Source organism: Ahaetulla prasina, chromosome 4, assembly GCF_028640845.1.
Source record: "Ahaetulla prasina isolate Xishuangbanna chromosome 4, ASM2864084v1, whole genome shotgun sequence".
Taxonomy (NCBI): Eukaryota; Metazoa; Chordata; class Lepidosauria; order Squamata; family Colubridae; genus Ahaetulla; species Ahaetulla prasina.
Genome location: NC_080542.1, coordinates 67,582,553 through 67,598,969, shown reverse-complemented (window position 1 = coordinate 67,598,969; position 16,417 = coordinate 67,582,553). Strand labels below are relative to the sequence as shown.

The window sequence follows — 16,417 nt, the reverse complement described above, 5'->3', positions numbered from 1 at the left end:
CCCGCACCAACTGCGACTTACAGGAGTAGAAGGCTTCCGATCTGCTGAATCCAAGCCGCGTGGCTAGCCAAGAGGCGGCGGCAAGCGATTGGACCGATAAGAGCCTCTCAGCTGTTCCAGGAAGCCAAGCGGGCGCGAAGCTGAAACCTGAGGAGCGCTCAGGAGCTGAATGCCTTGCAACTGTTGCAGAGAGCAATTAACGCCAGCGCAGAGTCAAGCCTCCCGGGAGATAGCAGCTTCTTAAAGCAAAATTGCTGCTTATCAGGACTGCCAGCTGGCAGTCCCAGCCTGTCCACGGCCTTCAGCGGAATCAGGCTTAAAAGCCCTCCACGCTGGAATGATCCTCTAGCTAGAAAAAAAAGGTCAGTTGAATTAGTAATAAAAGAGAACTGAAAGACACGTTTGTCCAGCTTGGGACCGAGTCAAAAACTGGAGCCCACGAGGAAGAGGCAGGGCTTAAATAGTTTGCAGACTCGGTCCATCAAGCTTAACGGACAGGCAAACCCCATCATCCTGACTGCTGTTTCTCACCAAAGTGGAGAATGTTGGATAGCCATTTGTCTGAAATGGTGTAGGGTTTCCTGCCTGGGCAGGGGGTTGGACTAGAAGACCTCCAAGGTCCCTTCTAACTCTGTTATTATGTTATGTTAATAATGGCTATTGCTTAGCAAATCTCATGTAAAGTAGGATGTTGGTTGGTAAATTTAAGATGATTGGTATATTATTTGATTATATACAATCAAATATCTTTACTCCTAATACCTTCTCATGCTGGAATAATAAAAATAAAATTACTCTTACTAAAGCATTAATTAATAATTAAATTAAATAAATTAATGCTTTAGTAAGAGTAATTTTATTACTTTTTATTATTCTAGCATGAGAAAGTATTAGAGGTAAAGATTTCATTAAAACAAATCCAGTTGCGACTCTGCCTGGCTCCGTTGGTGATGGCGTCGGTCTTTTAGACCGTCAGCCTTTAGACTACGTTAGAATCGCTAAGGCAGCGTAAATCAGCAGCCTAGCGATTCGAAAAATCTTTTCCCCTTGGGAAAAGAGGGGGAGGTGAGCAGATGGGCGAAGGTAGAGCTTTCCTAAAACCCCTGAAATGATCTCGGGGGTTTGAATGGTTAAGCTCTCTATTAGCCCAAGGCGCTCTGTATCCAGGGCTCTGCTGCCTCTGCAGAAATAATCATCACGACCAGGCTCCGGGACCTATATTGGATTATAAACTTATTTTATACCGGACAGAACAGAAGCAGGAGAATGAGAAATGCAAGTAACAATTTTCTTAACTCCCTGTGGTTTTGTTACAACTTGAAGGCAAGAGCAATAAAGACTAAAGACGCCATTAACTTAAAGACTTTACAACCGGAAAGAAGGAGTAAAAGAACAAAGGATGACGACAGCAGCTACTAAACGTAAGGAACAGGAAGTTAAGCTCCAACAAACTCATGTGGTAAAGGCTACTAAAACAGAAGCTGTGGGAGGAGCAAAACCCAAAGAAAAAGTGGAGTTACATTGGGTGTTCTAGCTTCTGACTGCCAAAAATGACAACTAGTTTTTTATCCTGGAATGTTAATGGTTTAAGTTCACCACAGAAAAGAAGAAAGATATTTCATTATTTGAAACAATTAACTCAAGGTTGGGTACACATTTCATTGCTTCGGCTTCAGAGAAAAAGAATGGCATTGTTGTTTACGTAAAGAAGGACTTAATAGTGAAGCTAATTGAGACAGATAAACAAGGAAGATATATTGCAATTGAACTGTTACTGGAAGGAAAAAAGACACTTTTAGTTGGAGTATATGCTCCTAATCAACAACAACAACAAATTTTTAAATTCTTACATAATAAAATAATACAATGGGATTATAAATCATATATATTAATGGGTGATTGGAATGGAGTGTTGAATATCCGGAAAGATAAAAAAGGTTTACAGAATATTTCAAGTCGTGAAAAATTGCCAAAGGCTTTTTTTGATACGATGGAAGACCTGGAATTAAGAGATGTTTGGCGTGAACATAATATGGAAGAGAAGGATTTCACTTTTTTCTTTGATAGACATCAATCTTTTTCTAGGATTGACTTTATACTAATTACCAATGATTTGTTCTCTAGGGTGAAGAGAAACAAGATATGTGCAAGAATTTTGTCTGATCACAGTCCGGTTTGGATTGAATTTGAATGGGGAAAGAGAAGAAAATTGTGGAGATTGAATGAAAATTTGTTTAAATATGAACAAAATGTAGAAGAGTGTAAAAAACAAATGAAAGAATTTTTTATTATGAACATGCAAAAAGGCACATCTATTGAGATAGTTTGGGACGTGAGCAAAGCTTTTATGAGAAGTGTACTTATACAAATGAACAATAAATACAGAAATAGGTTGCAAAAAAAAAAGATTGGAGTTAGAGGAGGAAATTAGAAAGAAGGAACCGTTACTTATAAAGAATCCAGAAGACAAGAAAACAAAAGAATTAATAAATATCTTAAAAGGACAGTTTAATGTTATGATGGCAGATCAAGTGGCAACTAATTTACAATATGTCAAGCATAATATGTTTAATAATGTTAATAAGTCTGGAAGGTGGTTAACTTATTTAATAAGAAAGAAGCAGAAATCACGTGTGATTGGTAAGATAGAATATAGAGGTAAAGAAGTATTCCAACAAAATTTGATTAAAAAAGCTTTTTTAGAATTTTATACAAAATTATATGCTGGAGATTTGATTAAAGATATAGATATAGAAAGATATTTACAAGAGCAAGGTATATGTGAGCTTACAATAGAGCAAAGGGAAGAATTGAATCAATCTATCACCTCAGAATAAATAATTTTAGCAATTAGACAGCTCAAAAATGGGAAAGCGCCCGGAACAGGTGGTCTAACGGCCGTTTACTATAAGAATCTGCAAAAAGAAATGGTAGAACCGTTGAAAGAATTACTTAATAGAATACAATTAGGAGGGGAAGTGCCTCCCTCGTGGAGGACGGCTTTTATTTCATTAATACCAAAGGAGGAGCAAGATTGTAATGAACTGGAAAATTATAGGCCAATATCATTACTGAATACTGATTATAAGATTTTTGTTAAAATATTAGCAAATAGATTGATGCCAGTTTTGTGTCAAATAATTCATACTGATCAATCAGGATTTATTATGGATAAACAAATGAGATATAATATGAGATATATTGTAAATTTATTAGAATATTTGGAAAGGAACAGCCAAGTTTCTGCAGCGCTCTTCTTTTTGGATTCCGAGAAGGCTTTTGACAGATTGCACTGGAAGTTTTTATTTAAATTAATAGAAAAAATGCAATTTGGAGACTATTTTATACAAGCAATTAAAACAATATATCAGAAGCAGACAGCACAAATAATAATTAATAATAGTTTAACAGAATCTTTTAGAATTGAGAAAGGGACAAGACAGGGATGTCCTTTGTCTCCATTATTGTTTATTTTAACTTTAGAAATTTTATTGAATAGATTACGTGGTTAAGCCAAATAAAGGAAATAAAAATTAAACATCAAGACTATAATTAAGAGCGTTTGTAGATGACTTGGTTGTTACCTTATCTCAACCTATTCATTCTGCTATATATTTGAAAGAGATAATCGATCAATATGGTAAGGTATCTGGATTTAAAGTGAATGAACAGAAGACTAAGATAATAACTAAAAATATGAATATCAAACAAAAGGATGAATTGGAAAGAGTAACTGGATTTGAAATAATTAACAAGCTCAAATACTTAGGAATATATATCACAGCATCGAATGTGAAATTATATAAAAATAATTATAAAGTATTGTGGCAGAAAGTGCAGAGGGAGATGGAACATTGGAAGAACTTACAATTATCCTTACTGGGAAGGATAGCAGTAATAAAAATGAATGTTTTGCCTAGGTTCTTATTTTTGTTTCAAATGATACCAGTACTTAAAAAGGATGCAAATTTGCAGGAATGGCAAAAAGGGATTACCGTATATACTCGAGTATAAGCCGAGTTTTTCAGCACGTTTTTTGTGCTGAAAAACGTCCCCTCGGCTTATACTCGAGTATATACGGCTTATACTCGAGTTTTTTTCGTTTTTCACATTATACCGGCCGGCGAACTTGGCGGGCTTTTGCTTTAGCTGGGAAGCCCTGCGGTGCAGTGAGAGGCGGGCGGGAGCCGCCAGCCTTCTCGGCCGAGGAGGAGGGTTTCACGACCGGTAGGTGCCTCATTTCCCACCCTCGGCTTATACTCGAGTCCCCAGTTTTACCCCAGTTTTTGGGGTAAAATTGGGGACCTCGGCTTATACTCGGATCGGCTTATATTCGAGTATATACGGTAGTAATTTTATCTGGAGGGGTAAAAAACCGAGAATAAAATTAAAGATAATGCAAGATATACGTGAAAGAGGGGGTCTAAAAAGGCCGAATTTGAAATTGTATTATGACGCAGTTGTTCTTTCATTGATTAGTGACTGGTTTAACTCAACAGAGGAAAGAACTTTGAATATAGAAGGTTATGATTTGTTGTATGGATGGCATACCTATTTATTCTATGACAAGTAAGTGGATAAGATTTTTAAAAGTCATATTCTTAGAAATGCTTTGTTAAGGGTGTGGAAGAAATATCAATACAAGCTAGATTATAAAATACCAATATGGGTAATTCCTAGACATACGATAGAGAATATAAATATAGAACAAAAACAAGAGGTGGTTACTTATAAAGAACTTCTTTTTGTAGAAAAGGGTAAGTTACAACTAAAATCCTTAAACAAACTCAGAGATGAAGGCATGAATTTATATTTGGTTTCAGTATGGACAGTTGCAAGCTAGATGGAGATTAGACGAGAAAATTGGTATTATGCAAAATGAGGAAAATTTGGTAAAACAAATTAGAGATCAAGGACAAATGCATATTAAGAGGTTGTACAATGTATTGATAGAAAAAGACTCAGAAACAGAATTAGTTAAGGATTGTATGATAAAATGGGCACAAAATATTCAACAACCTATAATGATGGAAACATGGGAAAAAATATGGGTTAGAAATGTCAAATTTACACAAGCACAAAGTTTAAGAGAGAATTTTTATAAAATGTTTCATAGATGGCACCTAGACCCTAAAAAATTGGCATGTATGTATCCGAATATGCAAGCCAAATGTTGGCGATGTGAATGTGTGGATGCTACTTATTTTCATATATGGTGGACTTGTAAAAAAATCAAAGCATTTTGGATTAAAATATGGTGGATTATGCAGAATATTCTGAAAAAGAAGGTAAAATTTACTCCACAGTTGTTTTTATTGGATATAAATACAGACTGTACAGTTATAGAGACTAAGTTGATTCTAAATTTAATAACAGCAGCGAGACTTTTGGTTGCACAATACTGGAAGAGAGAAGATTTACCTACAATTTAAGAATGGACACTTAAAGTATCAAACTTAGCAGAAATGGCAAAAATCTCTGCGTATTTGAAAGAATATTCACAAGAAAAATACGTATTGGAGTGGAGAAGGTGGATTGATTATGTTCAAAGCAAGTATCGGACTAAAAATACTCTATGAATAATGTTACGAATGGTATATATTAATGTATATGTTTAAATGTGAAAGGGGAGTTAAGGGGGTGTTGGGAGAGCGCGTATATGAGGTAGATTTTTGTGGTATTTTAGCTTATGACTGAAAAATGTTATACCCTGCATTTTGTTCCGGGAAGTCTCGGGGGGAGGGGGTTGAGGGGAGAGAAGGAGGAGGGAGGGGGGAAGGGGGGGAACGATGGTTTAAAAATTTGTTCTATGTAAAACTTTTTCAATTAAAAAAAAACAAAAACAAATCCAGTTTTTACCTTTTAGTTCCCTTAATCCACAGTGAGTAGTAAGTAGCTCAGGAGCAGAAGAGAGGAATAATTTTTTATTATCTTATTTTATTATCTGATTTATTATCACCAAAAAACACATATTTTTATTCGCGCGGGGCTGGCTTGAACCAAATTTTAACTTTAAATTAAATTATTAATTTTAAATTTTAAAATTTTAAATGGGGTTTTAGTTATGGTAAATTTTTAACTTTTCAGGCTAATTTAAATAGGTTTTTTAAATGGTATTTTAAATTGTACATTGTTGTTGTTTTACTTTGCCTGTACACCGCCCTGAGTCCTTCGGGAGAAGGGCGGTATAAAAATCAAATAAATAAATAAATAAATAAATAAATAAATAAATAAATAAATAAATAAATAAATAAATAAGAAGTCAGTGACATGAGACTACTGTCATATAAATTTAAAAACAAAATCCAAACCAAATGGAGAGATGCCGATTCAAAATAATTTAAACATGTGTTAAACATTGTATTTAAAAATACAAATGTATGGAAAAAAGCATAGATCCTTTAACACAATGCTGAGCTTGTTGATCGAAAGGTTGGCAGAACTCAGCGGCTAGAATCCCTAGAGTTGCCATGTAACGGGGTGAGCTCCCGTTACTTGTCCCAGCTTCTGCCAACCTAGCAGTTTCGAAAGCATGTAAAAATGCAACTAGAAAAAATAGGGACCACCTTTGGTGGGAAGCTAACAGTGTTCCGTGCGCCTTTGGCATTGAGTCATGCCAGCCACATGACCATGGAGACGTCTTCGGACAGCGCTGGCTCTTCGGCTTTGAAATGGAGATGAGCACCACCCCCTAAAGTCAGCAACAACTAGCACGTATGTGCGAGGGGAACCTTTACCTTTACCTAACACAGATCTTAACATTTCGCCTTAAATATAATTATAGGGTTATTGTTGTTAATCTTAATCTTGACTTTCTGCTAATTATTTTGTTTTTCTCATCTTAAATTGTGACCTTTCTCACAATTAAAGATGAGAAAAACAAAAACAAAATAATTAGTAGAAAGTCAAGAATAGAAAGTCAAGATTTGAGCTTATTAATAAACTCAATAATTAATAAATTCAAAAGGTATAATCAGCATGATGAATGGTAGGACATCAAAATTCCCACTTAATTAAAATTAATTTACTATACATTCATGTTGAAATAGTTTTAATTAGTTTTTACAAACTCTAGCCTCATTTTTGTTTAGGTAAAAGTTCTATTGCCTGACTAAACAAATTCTCATCAAATAGAGCAGGTGAAGTTAAAATGACCTTTTTATAATTCATTCCTAATTTATTTCTCTACTGATCGTTTAATCAGTCAGCTTGCTAATGTATTGTTTAATACAGAAATAGTCCTTACATGAATAATTGCTGTTAATATGACACAAAAATATTGCCTCACTGAAAGAAAAATATTGATGACAGATCACTAACCCTTTTTCTACTGTTCTTGGGATTGTGACTAGATCCATCTGTTTTGGAATTCCATCCATGCCCTACTATTTTGGAGAAGAACGAGGGAGAAGAAATTATTTAGGATATTAGTCTGCATTTCTGACTCTAGCTGTTGACCTTCTTTCAGTTAAAAAAAAATCTTGCTAAAAAGGCCGTATTTATTCCGAAGATACAGACATCAAAAGATTGTTTCCCTTTAGAAAATATTCACCATATTTAGTTGCTTGGATTCATTTCTGTGAATTGAATTTTGAATTGAATTGAATTGAAATCTGCAATTTTTTAGATGGTCATTTATGGGTGTTGATTGTAACTGAATTTGTTAACAGAATTTAACTCCTTTATATGAATTATAGTAATGGAAACGCTGTCTATCTCATTTGAGAAAATTCTAGCATAGATAAAAGTCTTTACAATATGGGTGGCTCTGCCTTTAATTATCTGACTTTTCAGATAATTAATAGAAAATATGTTATTTACCTGTAACTAAGGTTTTCAGGGGATTACCTATGAATTCCTGGTTATAGTTTATGCCATTATCTATGAATGTAAGGGATACCAGATCTGAGCTGCCAATATCTAGACAACTACTGCAGTAGATGCTAACAAAGAGTTAAAGTTTTATGGATTTGTTTGCTGCCACCTAGTTGATCTAAGATTCTTTGCAGGCATAATCTGGTGTCCCTATGCTATTAATATTAAGTTTGCCGAGCACATTTTCATGACAGAATAAAATTTATAAATAGCACTCACAGAATCTCTCTTCTGTATTGTAAGCTTTGTGCTTACATTTTTACTGGGGAAACAGCAAAATATATATCAGGTGGGAGAGTGAGGGGAAGATCAAGCTACTAATGTTCATGAAGGACAGGTACCGGGGTGAAATGCTCCCGGTTCGGACCGGCTCGCCCAATCCGGTAGCGATGTTGGCGGCTGGTTCAGAGAACCGGTAGCAAAAATCCCTGGCCCTGCCCTCTGCTGAGCTGCACTATCATCAGAGATTTTTTTTTTTTACTTTTAAAAGCAATTTTTCTTTAGCCAAAAACATGCCTTTAAAAGTAAAAAAAAAGCCTTTGATGATCCCGCGGCTCAGCTGAGATCGTCAGAACCCATTAAACCCCTTTTTTTTAACAACTTCTTAGGCTGAAGAGGTTGTAAAAAAAGGTTTTAAAAGGCTCCTCTGGCAATCCCAGCTGAGTTCCTCATCACCAGAACCTTAAAAAACATGTTTTCTACAAGCTCTTCAGCTGAAGAGCTTGTAGAAAACCTCCTTTTAAGAGGTTCTGGGCTGCGATAAGGCACTTACCTATAATTGCTGCTCCTTTCGGGCTGGGAAAGCCATGCTTTACATCAGTTGCAGCAGCTAGCAACTGAATCTGCCAGCCTAAAATCCATCTTCTCGGTGAGCAATTAAATCTGCCTGCTTTGCTGGCTGAGGAACTCTGGGAGTTGAAGTCCACAAACCTATAAGGTTACTAAGGTTGGAGACCCCTGATCTACAAAATATAAATAAAATAAAATATTTGTGCAGCTTTCTGAGATTTGGTGTGTTTCTGCAGTGTTTCACTCTAACTACACAAACACACAAAATCTCACAAAGCTGTATGTGGCATTTTGTGTGTGTGGGTGAGTCAGTTGTGTTGTGTTGTGTGTGTAAAGTGTGAAAGTTGGTTTTTGAGCTTTTTGTGGCTGTGTGAGGTTCCTGCTTGTTGCAGGGGCCGTTCTGGGTGAAGTGCAGCTGCTTTTACATTGTGTGTGAGTCAGTTGTGTTGTGTTGTGTGTGTAAAGTGTGAAAGTTGGTTTTCGGTAACTCTTAATTTTTTGTATACTTTATTATTTTTATCATTTATTGTTATTGGCCATGCCCATCCAATCATCTGACCACGCCCACCAATTAAGCCACGCCCACAGAAGGGAAAAATTTTAGATTTCACCCCTGACAGGTACTGCTTGACTTACAACCATTTGCTTGTTTAATAATGATTCAAATTAACAATGGCCTCTAAAGTATGATTTAATGGACTTCTGACCCTTGAAAAATGTTGCACATATCCCATAGGGGTCACATGATTGCAATCTGGATGCTTGAGAAACTGTTTGCACTTATAACTGATTGCTAAGTACCCGATTATCACATGATTTAGACTGGTAATCTTCTCTGCCAGCATCCCCAGAAAGTCAATGGGGAATCTGGGAGGGAAATCCGCTGCTCTTACTAACAGGATCTTTCTCATCTCTGAGAGCTGGCTAAAAAAGTTCTATGCCAAAATCCAAAAAGGCATGAAGCTGAAGTCCTGGCAGGGAATTCTTTCAGTTAGCCCCTAGAAAGAAATGGGAGCCCTTCTGCCTCTGAGGACTGGCTGAATGAAGTCCTTGCCAAAATCCAAGAAGGCATGAAACTGAAATCCTTCAGCAGCAAGCTGTTTCAGACAGCCTCCAGAGAATAGAGGGAACTGAAATCCAAACAGTTTTTCAGTCCTTGAGGAAAGAAGTGGTACAATAAAGTAAAAACCTAGGGCGCTTTAGAAGGATTGGGAGGCCTGGCAGATTTTCAATTGCTGAACAGAGAGACAGTACAGTAAGGTAAGGAGTGCAGGATGCCCCAGAGGAGTGGGAGAGGCTCAGGGCAGGCTACATGCAAGTATCCTTCTGCTCAGAGCTAAAAATCCTGTTAGGATTTCAGCAAAGAGGATTGCAGCTCGTGAGCAAAGAGACATTCACATCCAGCCTACACTGGATCTCCTCCATCTCTGTGAAGCAACCCACACTCCTTACCTGGGACTCCATCCACTTAAACCACAAGGTCATTTAACAACCACAACCAGGAGTGTCGGGATTATGGTTATTGATTGAAGCAATCACATGATACCTTACTTAAAGTCTATTTCCTCAACAACTGAGATTCCAGTCACAATTGTGGTGAGAATTGCCTGTTAGACACATAAGAAAGATTGTGTCTGATCAAAAAAAAAAAAGATTAAACTGATTAATCTTTCTGAAGATTTGGATATCAGATATTAAGTTTCTATTATTGACTGCTTTACCAATTATTAATAAAGATGTACGGTGAGAAAGTGAGCAGTTTTATGGTACTTAGCAAATTTCTAGATATTCTCTTCCACATTTATTTCTTCGTTTGATGGTCTGTTTGTTTATAAAATACATACACCATCCTATCTATCATGATTTCACACACACAGACCATCATTATGAAAGACCAGGGAATGATTTCTTCAGTCAAATAAAAGGCCAGGGTGAGGTAGAGACTAAAAAATCAAGCTTTGATGAAAATATAATGCAGAAGATATGCCTGAACAAAAGACATAGAGTAACACATAAAGGGAGTTCAATAAATGCTCAGGACAACATCAAGGAGCTCTTCAAAGCCAGTTTGGTCATGTTCAAGATAAGGAAATTTAGTATGACAGAGTGACTGCCCATGACTGCCCATGAAATATAAGCAAAATATCTTCTGAGCAAAACTACTCAGTGATTACTGATGGCATATTGTCCATTGCACCACTGAGCTGCAACTGTATAGTGCTCTGAGATGCATTATGATGAAATGATTGGTTATAAATGTTCTTCTTGGACATGTTTTCACAAGGTGAATCATTATGAAGAATATTTGACACTGCAAAAACTATGGTACCTAATTTTCATCAAAATGATATGTACAACTCCCAATATGTAATTAAAATGGCTAACTTCCCCTGCATAAATTTGTTAAATTTATTTCTTTTTATTAATTTATAATAGAAAATAGAAAAGCAAATAATAGGAAAAATAGGGGAAGGAAAAGATAAGAGAAAAATGTACAAAAATCCAAAATCAATGTTTCATTTTTTTCCACCTCAAGCACAAAGTCCAGAAGTAGTTTCCAAGTAGAGACAAAACCGCTTGTGTTTTTTTCTTTTCTTTTATCAAAGCAGTCAATTTCACTATCTCTGCTAACTCTATCTGCTTTTGCAACCATTCATCCATTCCAGGGATTGAAGCATCCTTCCATTTTTATGCATAAAGTAATCTTGCTGTCATCAATATATATAACATCAAAGTTCCAAATTTTCCCCCCAAGTCTTTTTCCATTAAACTCCAAAGAGAAGTTTCTGGTTTTATCTTTGTATTTATTTTATGAATGTTCTGTATTAGAATATGAATCCTACTCTGATATTTCTTTGTCCCTGCATAAATATGAATATACGTATCTATATATGTATGAAATGCAAGGCTGAAAAGACTGATTATTATGTCAGCTTCCATTTTGTGCTTTTGTGAAGCACTTTAAAATAAATTAATATAAATTAAGTAAATTAAAATAAATATCTTGGAGTAAAAAGTAGATGTTTTGCTCACAAACCCTTTAAAGTGCAATATATTGTACTAAAATGCATGCAGGGATTATGGAAAAGATTAATAGTGAAAGATGCAGCTCACAAAGAAGCATCTGAGCTCCCCTTTTGGCATCTTAAAGATAATCAATATTACCATTACTAAAGATAACAAAAATATTATGTTTTGAAATACTTCAAATTAGTTGTTTAAAACTGAAGTACTTAATTTATAATAACAATATTTAACAAAGGATTATCATACTTGGGGTGCAGAAAATAGATGGCAGTTAAAAGATGCAGAAAATTCTAAAGGTATCAGTTTTGGAAGGCAATTTTCTTTTGCTTCTTAATGGTCACATGCTTTAGCTGGGGAAGTTGGGAGGGGGTTGTTGTTAGAGCATAGAAAGTTAGTCATAACAACATTCCATATTCAAGGACTTTTGCCTGCCTCTGATGTAGAATGCCTGAAGATTGTATCCAGTTGAGTGTGAAGAGTGGATTAGACAATGTGATGAACTTGTGGGTGTGGGGCAGGCTGTGAACTGTCAACTGGGTGTGGAAAACATGGATGCTTTCAGTTTCGGTGTTTTCCCAGCTGTGCCAACATGACATCTCTAATAAATTGGAACTTTGAGGAACCACAAGCCTCAGAGCTTTATTTCATTGGGGGTGTTCCTTGGAACCCTGGCAAACAGTTTATTGCCATCTTCTGCTTGTCTGGATCTTTCCACACCAAATCTGGTAGTGGTGGAGTGGAGTGGATCTTTCCACTCCAAATGCACTCCAAATCTGGTTTTCATATAAACTTTATTATGTAGTGAATTGTACAGTAAGATTTTTTTTTACCTCAACAATACAGAACCTTCATTTAATCTTTTTGGCTACAGTGTATTACTTACTATCCATAGCATGGAGATATTCCATATGAAGGGCACCTGCTCCTGCTGTGGCAGCTGAAGGAATGATGTCTGCATATGGGCTGCGCTGGCCTGCCAGTAAAGCCATCTGATGGTAGTATTCTGCTGGACTAACCCCTGCATGTGGAGCTAAAGTAGAACATTAAAAGCATGACATTAGAAACAGGAATCTATCTATCTATCTATCTATCTATCTATCTATCTATCTATCTATCTATCTATCTATCTATCACATTTATTTTGAAACATTATGCAGGTTCTGATGACTTCCTATGTATTTTTAATATACTGTGTCAATGAATAATATAAGCTTGGTTATATTTAATTCCATTGAAATCTATTTAACAAAATAATCAATGCTAACTTGTATCTCATTAATTTCAGTGGACTAGCAGTGTCCATGTGAGCCAGGCATAATTGAATAGTAGAAAAAAAATGCAACAAACATGATCTGGATTTAATTCAATGATGCAATTTTCTTATAATGCCAGGCTTTTGAGATGTAAAAAAGTCACATCAAGATAAATCACTTCAGAATTCTTTCCATCTTTAATATAAAATGTAAGCTGAACAATTCAGTTGAAAAACAAACTGAAATCTTTTAGGGGGGAAATAACAATAAAAAGCTAAAATACTCAATAAGTAGAGATGTCACTGTTCATAATTAATAATTACATTCAAACTGATGGTAAATAGTAGTCAGTATATACCTGCCAACAATTAAAGTGACTCTGATCAAGCCCAGATAAAGTTCAGGTGTTCTAGTAGGATTTTTCTGACATTTATTTACTCTCAGCTGCTTCTTTCAGGAAAAGCCATGGTCTGTAACTCATCATTGGATGGTATCAGTCAGGAGAATGATACAAATTTTTTTTCAAGGCATTGGATATACTATGGAACACAGTGAAAACAGTCATCAACAACCGGAGAAAATAGGCATAAATAACATTACCAAGAATGAGATGTTCTGCCAAAATGAATGAAAAAACAAGATCCAAGAGGCCTGTAGCAACATTAAAAGAGCTGCAGTAATTTCTAGCAAATATTGGTTGTATATCCCAATCTCTCATATTCTTCATAAATATATAGGCTACAGAGCAGGGTGGAAAGACAGAAGTCTTTTCTTACAAAACAACCATTCCTGGCTACAGTTTACAAAACAAACTATATCAAGTCAGATAAAAGCATGTGGGAAAATGTAATATGGCCTGATGAGACCGAGGTTGAACATTTTGACCATAATTTCAAAAAGTATGTTTGGTGCAAAAATGTTGTACATCACCAAAAATATACCATACCCACAATGAAGCATGGTGGTGGCAGCATTATGTTTTGGGGCTGCTTTTCTTCAGGTGGAACTGAGGCTTTATTCAAGGTGGAAGGAATTATGAACAGTTACAAATCAGTCAAGATTGGTACAAAACTTTCAGTCATCCGCTAAAATAAAGCAGATTTTCAGTTTTCAGCATGACAATGACCCAAAGCATACCTCCAAATCAACAAAAGAATGGCTTTTACCATAAGAAGATTAAAGGTTTGGAATGGATCAGCTCAGATTTGAATCCAATTGAAAATCTATGGGGTGAACTGAAGAGGGCTGAGCAAATTTCCCTGGCAATTTGATAGATTTGGAATGCTTTTGCAAAGAAGGGCAAGTAAAAAATTCCAAGGCTAGATGTACCATGTTGATAGGCTCCTACTCCAAAAGACTGAATGTTTTCATAAAGTCAAAAGGTGTTTCAACAAAGCATTAGTTTAAATGTGTGCATTTTTATGCAGCCACATTATTTTGGTTTTTAAAAATTATTATTATTTCCTCCTAAAATATCTGTTTATTTTTCAGTTGGATTTTACAACTTAGATGTTATATTAAAGCTGGAAAGAATTCTGAAGTGATTTAACTTGGTCTGATTTTTTTTTTATCTCAAAAGCCTGTGTATAGACTTTCCATATCCACTGTATTTGAGGAATATTTTCAATGGAATAAACTTATTGAAGGACAAAGAACTAAAATATAGTTAGAGACTAGGTAAACATAAAAAACTTTCTAATTATATTAGAAAACAATGCCAAAAAATGATGATTTTATAAAAATGAAATTGTTATTCAGCAAAAATACATACTATAGTCTTAAAATCTGTTTCTGAACAAGTCAACAGGCAAATCCTTATCAGTTTTTAATATGGCTCATATCTTTAGCAGTTTTTTTTATTTACATAATTTCTAATTTGAAATCCCACCATGGCTAGGAATTTTAAAAACAAATATCTATTAATTCAGTAACAAAGTTTAAATAATGATAAAAGGTCCTAAGATTCAGAATCTATTCTAACTGAACTTATAGGTCTTCTATGACCATAGTGTTGGTACTTAAAAATCCCACCACCCCACATAAACATTTGAAATTGTCAAAGCTGTTGGTGTTAATTGATGAACTAATATGTAGTTACTTCAACAGGTATCCAAGTTCTAAGTCAAATCAAATCAAATCAAATCAAACCTTTATTGTCAATGCACAGCATGTGTACAATGAAATTGAATGAGCCTCCTAAGAAACATATAACTACTGTATAGGACATTATTTACTTATACATATTGCAAATATTGTAACATTGATTAAACAATTTTACCACTAGCTAGAAAGCAAAATAAAAACTCATCTTATATATTTTTGAATGTGAATCAAGTATATTTAATGGGTTTCAGCATAAAATGTATCTTATACCACTTCACTAATATTGTATATTATCAATCAAATGTTAAGGAAAACAAGTGGAGTTGGTTAATTTTGAAGCTCTGTAGCATTTAACCATAACAGTTATTATTATTATTATTCATATTTATATACCGCCCTATCTCCCAAAGGACTCAGGGCGGTTTACAGGCATTTAAAAACAGATAAATACAGTCTAAAAACAATTAAAAAACTTATTCTAAAAGCCTAATAATTAAAAATATAAGAATAAAACCCAATTTAAAACCCGTAAATTAAAATCTAGCTCAGTCCTGCGCAATTAAATAAGTATGTTTTAAGCTCGCGGCGGAAGGTCCGAAGGTCCGGAAGCTGACGAAGTCCTGGGGGCAGTTCGTTCCAGAGGGTGGGAGCCCCCACAGAGAAGGCCCTTCCCCTGGGCGTCGCCAGACGACATTGCCTCGCTGACGGCACCCTGAGGAGTCCCTCTCTATGAGAGCGCACGGGTCGGTGAGAGGTATTCGGTAGCAGTAGGCGGTCCCGTAGATAACCCGGCCCTATGCCATGGAGCGCTTTAAAGGTGGTCACCAAAACCTTGAAGCGCACCCGGAAGGCCACAGATAGCCAGTGCAGTCTGCACAGGATGGGTGTTATGCGGGAGCCACGAGGGGCTCCCTCTATCACCCGCGCAGCCGCATTCTGGACTAACTGTAGCCTCCGGATGCCCTTCAAGGGGAGCCCCATGTAGAGAGCATTGCAGTAATCCAGGCGAGACGTCACGAGTGCGTGAGTGACCGTGCATAAGGCATCCCGGTCCAGAAAGGGGCGCAACTGGCGCACCAGGCGAACCTGGTAGAACGCTCTCCTGGAGACGGCCGTCAAATGATCTTCTAGAGACAGCCGTTCGTCCAGGAGGACGCCTAAGTTGCGCACCCCCTCCATCGGGGCCAATGACTCGCCACCGATGGTCAGCCGCGGATTTAGCTGACTGTACCGGGATGCCGGCATCCACAGCCACTCTGTCTTGGAGGGATTGAGCTTGAGCCTGTTTCTCCCCATCCAGACCCGTACGGCCTCCAGACACCGGGACAGCACTTCGATAGCTTCGTTGGGGTGGTAACAGTGTTTTTCAG

At 36.3% G+C, this 16,417-nt stretch overlaps 1 protein-coding gene across 8 annotated transcripts in view; it reads right to left on the bottom strand.

The window, feature by feature from the left end:
• Positions 1-16,417, bottom strand: part of GLI3 (GLI family zinc finger 3) — a 619,928-nt gene that overhangs the window by 322,498 nt on the left and 281,013 nt on the right. For all 8 annotated transcript variants that reach the window (XM_058180026.1, XM_058180027.1, XM_058180031.1 and 5 more), the window contains one exon: positions 12,575-12,721. In XM_058180026.1, the coding sequence (XP_058036009.1) occupies positions 12,575-12,721 (147 nt within the window). The remainder of the gene's footprint in view (positions 1-12,574; positions 12,722-16,417) is intronic.